We start from the raw sequence: 6,465 nt of genomic DNA on the forward strand, positions 1-6,465 counted from the left end.
ATGTGATTTCTTACAAATATAAAATGTGGAGTCTTGTAGCTTGAAGCTTGGTCAATCCAATTCCTTTCCTTGCATCAAGGGGTATCTCCTCACAATCCTTTAGCTAATGCACATTTGAACTTTGCTGAAATATACTTAGATAAGATCATTACTTCAATGACACATATGTTGTTATTAATTACCAAAACCACCTTAGGGAGCAATTGTTCTTTCACGGGAGAAGAAGTCCGAGGCGAGGTGGTCGGCCTTGATGACGAAGCAGGAAGCCAAGTTCGACCTTCTCAGGACCAATGTGGTCGCGAAGAAGCACAACACCGACCTGGTGTTCCTCAAGGGAGGAGGTGACACGGCGACGATGGACCCGCAGGTGAAGGCGTGGTACTTGGCGGAGCAAAACCCCATCTTGAACCTCATGCCGGGAACAACGGCGACCGTGTCGACGCCGAGTGCGACCACATCACCAACACCGACGGTGGCCACGCCAACGCTGAGCACTGTGACCCCGACGCCTACGCCGACCCCTCCCGCCCCTTCAGGAGATGAGGAGCTTGTCATTTGAGTTCTATGTGTACGGCTCCCGCCTTTTTGATCGCCGAACTATTGGCATGATGATCGCTGACCTGTGATGGGGATCGTCAACCTGTGATGTGATGGTCGCCGAACATGCGTCGTTTTTTGGTAGGGAAAAAAGAACTTTGAATGTTATGTCCACCTTGGACCGAAACTCAGGCGTGCGACTGGAAACGTGAGCCCCCCAAGTCAAAAAAATTGTCGGCTGGAACGCCTTAGCGCCGGGGTAAACGCTGGAGATGCTCTTAGAAGATTTCGCAACGTTTTGCCGGCTCCAGTCTAGCGGGCTCTTGATTTGTAGGGTTTGCAGAGATCTGTAATTCTGACAGAAAAGGCCTACAGCTCATTTCTTTTTAGGCTCAAGAGTCAAGACCATTGCATTGTAGCATTACTTAAACGACATGATTGCAGTCATGCTGAGTACAGTACGGTTGAAAAACAGAACAGTTTTCAGCAGTTCATGGGCAGGCCATATTGCCTCCCCTACGAGCATGACTCGACTGGAAGTGGAAGGGAGTATACTCCCAACTAAGCACATTATTTATAATTTCGTATTATCACATTCAATGCATGAATGTGTAAGGTTATACAGCAGTGTGGTCCAAATGTTCAGATACATCGAGCGAAGAGCAATTGGCAATGGAAAGAATCGACGATACGTGAAACTAAAATAACGCAGAGGGCCTTGCCGCTTTTGCGTGCGAGGCCCTGCCCTATCATATCATATCTCAGGCGATGGACGCCGGGCAAGCCGCAAACTTGCACCCATCTTCTTCTATCTATACCTTCCTTTTTGGTTGTACCCACTCATTGGGTTTTCAGCACATCAGCTGCTGGTGTCAAAGGATATGATGGTATTAAAGATGCCTCCCCTTGAACACAAGGTGATGGCATGTGCCGTCGCAAGGGTACGCACAGTCGGTGTACTTGGCGTTGCCCCTCTCGAAGAACCAGTCACCGACCGCTTCTGCGATTCTCTGCGTGTCGAAAAGCATGAGAGGAAGTTTCATCAGGCTAACCACCAACTGAATTGACATGTAATTGAGAAGGAAAAAAATAGTCCGCATGTTCATTGATTGTGTGCATTGGGTGATCTGAGACCGGGAGTTTTCCCCTTCTATTGCCTAAGAAACAGATTTGAATCTTGTTGTGTGCATACCTTGTTGCCAAGACGAGGAGAGTTGCTCGAGTACCATGTATCCTGCCTCTCGCTCTGGCAATGGGCAAAACATGAGTTGATAAATACCCCATTCTGCCCTGACGCGGAGAAACCCTTCACGGCGTTAAGCATTTCATTCCTAAAGCCTGCATTATACATAGGGAGATCAGCCAATCTACTCTTATGTTGAGGGTTATGGGTCAGAAGATCCAACAAAGCAGTGAAGTACCATTTAGAAACTGAAGTTGATTGCTATTACAAGACGCGTAATTCTGCTTGCATCTTTGCCATAGACCTTGGGGATCAGCCGTTTTGGGAGCCAAACTCTCTTGAAGCTGGAAAATAACAAGAAAAAATGGTTTCACTGAATAACATACTGATTTATTCAGTTTCATATCTCTTAAATCACAGGGTTGAAATGCATGATAAGCACCTGCCACACGTCATAAGCAGTGTTCACAATAAAAGTTGGAGTTTGAATGTTTGGCAACACGTTCTGCGGGAAAAAGCACTGTAGGGAGAAGCAGTTAGAAAAAACGTTTGCAAACATAAAATATGTTAACTGTAGTATCTTGGTAGATATTTTTGGACGGTTATCTTCTTACTGAGGTTTTGTCCATGCGGGAGGTACAAGACCGAGGCAAGCTTCTTCCAGAACCCTGTATTTTTATGAATTTTAACATCAGCAAAATGCAGATACAGCTAGTGCTACAGCTAGAAAAGCATAGTACCAAGAAAGAGTTATCACAAAGTATTCAGAAAAATACTTCTGAAAGCGGCAAATACCTGCAATCTCACAATGCCATTGAATAATTCTCTCATTTCTCGACGACCAGCAATATCAACACTGCAAATGGTAATAGAATTATATCACCTTAACATGTTGTTGAAATGGAGTGGAAATAGAAGTGCTCTTCCTCACAGCAGCACAGAAAGAAGGCACAAGATGTAACAAGGGTAATATGAAAGAAAAGCCTCATCATGTGCACATACGAGTCAAGAAACATTCCAGCATCAGCGAGGCACTTGACTCTGGTATTTGAGGGAAACATTCCGTTGAACTCATCACAATGAAGTATAGCAGAAGCACCCCCAGCAGAGCATCCAGAAAGAAGGGCCTGGTGGTATCAAGTTGCATCAGGTAAACATAAATGATTTGCCAAAAGCTAATTTTAAAAATGATTTAACTATGGAAGCACCAATACCTGACTAGCAGAACGCATTCCCTGGGCCATCAAGTCATCCATGGCAGCCTGCCAAATACGCTGACCTCGGAAATAAAGGCCTGAAGCCTGAAGGAAGAAAGTTCAGAAATGGATCAAATTGGTTCAGTAAAAAAGAAGAAATACCATGTACATTTATTTCTTTTAGTAGAATGGAGTATCTGTTATGTACAAGACTAAAGAAAAGGATTGTAATGTGATGGAATAACAAGTGTACATGTTTATTTGGGAACTGTTCAAATGAAAAAGGGTCCACCACTTGTGAAATAAAATGCAGAGCTATGATTTGCACTAACCGCGTCAGCCCCATCACCGGTGAAGGATCCACCATCACAATACCGAACCTTCACTCTGTTCCAGTTGTAGAAATCTAAGAGACAAGAAAAACAGCATTACAATTCCTCAAACAAAAATGGTAACAGAGACACAGAGTAATCAACAACCATATTCTATTTTTGGACAAGAAAGTAGTACTATAACTACGCATGACAAGTTCAGGACAGCTAATCGATTAGAATAATACCTGGGTTTTCTTCAGGTCTGTTACTCATTATGCCTGTAAACTGGAGCTGCCTCTCCATGTGGTTTGATGAACCACGCCGACTGCCCTTGCGGAACACACAGCTTTTAACATCATTGCACCAGCCTCCACCCTGGAATTCAATTTAGAATCACCATCATTAGGTATGTTACTCATTTACAATTCCTAGTTCAATTCAAATTTATCTCTCAGTCCACATATATGTGAGTCGTGGAGTATTACACACCTCCAGATTGACAAGCCAATTGTTTGACCCTGATCCAGATCCTCGGTGTAGGTGGTAACCTGGTAAGCTTCCATCCAAGCATACTGTAATGCAATGTCATGGAAGTAAGCATCAGTATTTATCAGCCTACCATGCTATAAGCAATACTCAAATTCTGGTGTAAATGGGAAGAATTACCCCTGATCAGTAATTATAATGCTATAACATTTCAACAATTATAGTGCTTCCAAAATCCAAAGCATTTTGCCGCTAAGAATAGGCTTGTCTGATTCTAAATTTTACACAAACAGAATCTTCACAACACACATTCATAAATGAGCACCGCCCTACGAAAACTTCAAATCTTGAGCAATTTCCTGCCTGGTGTTTCTGTCGGGTGCCCAACTATTTAGGACCTCTGGTATATTTAGAATGGTGACCAAGCAATCATGCACGGTTAGCTCACACAATTCACAGGCAACAGTTGGCATTGAGCCCCCCACCCCCCAATTAGGTAACAAGGATCCATCATGGGCACCACCAGCAAGGCAAGGCTAGATCCACATGCATATATTTATCTAGATCCGCACATGGCACATGCTAGTACTTGTACCTAGCAATACAAGGATAAGACTATGTATGATCACTCAATCAACTAAGCACCTAAGTGGATACTGAAGAGGAGAAAAATAGAACATGAGCCATCACAATCCCTCTACGGCAACAGCAATCAGATTAATCGTTACTCTGACCGACCAGGGTCAACACAGCAGCGACCCGCATCACGCGTCTCAATGAGCCAATCTACGGCAAGCATGTGACATGCGCAATAAAAAACCAATCTTTGCAACAACAAGAAAAATACTGCTACTAGCAGACGGGCTACAGAGGAACAATTGTGGGGGAGGGAGATTTAGTTACCGGCTCCCTTGGCGGCGGCGGACTGGATGAGGGTGAGGGCGACGAAGGCGCCGTTGCTGCCGCTGCCGGAGTTGGCATTGGTGGAGTAGACCCGCGTGTCATTCGCCCACGGCTCGGAGCCGCGCGCCGCTCCCGCCAAGAACCCGAGGAGCAGGGCAAGAAGGGGCCAAGAACCCATGGCCATCCGCCCTTCCCCTCAAGCTCTCTCGCTCCTCGCCCGGGACTGGGAGAGGAATGGATCTGGAAGAGGAGAGGGAGAAGGAGAAAGGATCGCGGAAGTGGCCAAAGCAGAGAAAGGTACTTATACGCGGCCGAGTGCAAGCGCAGCTGGCTGGCAATGGCCGCTGACGGACAAAGGAAAGGAAAAGGCAGGGCCGCTTCCGGAGATTCGGTGCTGCGGTGCGATGTGTTTACTACTGCTGTGGCTGGTTCAGTGTGAACCCGGAGGTGTTACTGGTTGCCGCGTCGTCACGGTTGGGAGGCAAAGCATCTCGGATGCTGCCTGCGGGAGGAAGAAGAAAAAGGTGTGGGTGTGTGACTGACCGACGGTGGAGCTCGGAAGTCGGCAGGAGAGGGGTGGTGAAAAGCGCCGCTCAGCTCGGCTCAGGGAGGCTGTGATTGCATTCACTGCTAGCTCAGCTTTCCGGGGCCCTTGGCTTTGGCTAGCTCGGTTGCAGGCAGCTGTGTGCGGGACGGGACCGACGGCAGGCAGGCAGGCAGGCAGCTGGTTTTTTGTTTATGGGAGGACGCGCAGTTTCAGAAGGGTCCGTTTGGGATGTTCCGCTGGTAAAATCACACATAGGCCTAGTACTGAAATCTTCAAGACGCAACACGTACAGAAACGAAAGCATGGCCTCCTCTTGAGTCTTGGGTCTTGACGCAGTACAGCTCTCTTTCTCTGGCGGAATGTCTGGTCTATCGCGGGGGAACTTTTTTTCACCGAAAGCTGATGCTCGACTCCCTCCACCGACATGTTCATTCCGTCTATTTCGGTGTTAATGCCGCTTCATTTACTACTAGTACTGCTACTAGGTTAGTTGCTGCACCGGCGCAACTCTATGATTTACTACAGTCTGCAGAAAAGAAAATTAGTCCCTTTTCTCAGTCACATTTTGCCTTTTTTCATACACCGGAAAATTGAAAGGCCCTTCCGGCAAAAAAAAAAAGAATAATGGAAATTGCCCGGACCGGAGTCCCATGCGGCAGCCAGAGTACACTGCTGGCCGTACTTAAACAAACCAGGATGACTGAGGATCTGATTAACTACACTGATGGCGACGGAGACGCCACGGATCGTCTGTGGAGCCAGCGATGTGGCTCCTTAATGTGGCCGGCGAATGTGCTTACAAAATGTAGACCCTCTTTGCACGTCAGAATCTTTGATTGGAACGGACCGGTTTGGACTTGTAGGAACCAGACCATGCACTGATTATTCGGTCGCCAAACGGAATAGGAAGGACCACCATTGTTCGGATGCTCCTTGCAACTTGCAACGCTGAATTTGGCTCACTCGATGCATGCATCCACGTACTACGTACGTACGTCGTACGTGCGCTCCATAATCCGTCCATGGAAAACGAGACCTCACCGGCTCTTGGAACCAACCGGCACGGCCACGTGCCTTGGAGCCACAGCTTGACAAGAGCATCTACACTCGGACTTACAAATCTGATCCTCTAGGTCCACGGGCGCGTTCGGGTAGGGATGGAGCCAGCATGCAAGCATAACAGGAACAAGTTTGTTTATGAAAAAAACAAAGTTCATATGAAGTGAAATTTTTTAACTACAACAATCACTATCATAGTAGAAAAAACAATTTGTTAGGGGGACTAGCCCCCCTCGTCCC

General features: G+C 46.7%; 1 protein-coding gene across 1 annotated transcript; it reads right to left on the reverse strand.

Annotated features, from left to right (window-relative positions):
- Positions 1-1,099: 1,099 nt before the first annotated feature.
- On the reverse strand, positions 1,100-5,251 carry LOC123425144 (pectin acetylesterase 2-like). Its single transcript, XM_045108818.1, has 12 exons — positions 4,620-5,251; positions 3,720-3,802; positions 3,476-3,605; positions 3,249-3,322; positions 2,935-3,021; positions 2,723-2,847; positions 2,516-2,576; positions 2,335-2,388; positions 2,163-2,240; positions 1,959-2,064; positions 1,730-1,875; positions 1,100-1,547 (listed from the first exon to the last, which is right to left on the reverse strand). The coding sequence occupies exons 1-12, from the start codon at positions 4,801-4,803 to the stop codon at positions 1,428-1,430; spliced, it is 1,248 nt and encodes a 415-aa protein (XP_044964753.1). The 5' UTR covers positions 4,804-5,251; the 3' UTR covers positions 1,100-1,427.
- Positions 5,252-6,465: the final 1,214 nt, after the last annotated feature.

Source organism: Hordeum vulgare, chromosome 2H (genome assembly GCF_904849725.1).
Source record: "Hordeum vulgare subsp. vulgare chromosome 2H, MorexV3_pseudomolecules_assembly, whole genome shotgun sequence".
Taxonomy (NCBI): Eukaryota; Viridiplantae; Streptophyta; class Magnoliopsida; order Poales; family Poaceae; genus Hordeum; species Hordeum vulgare.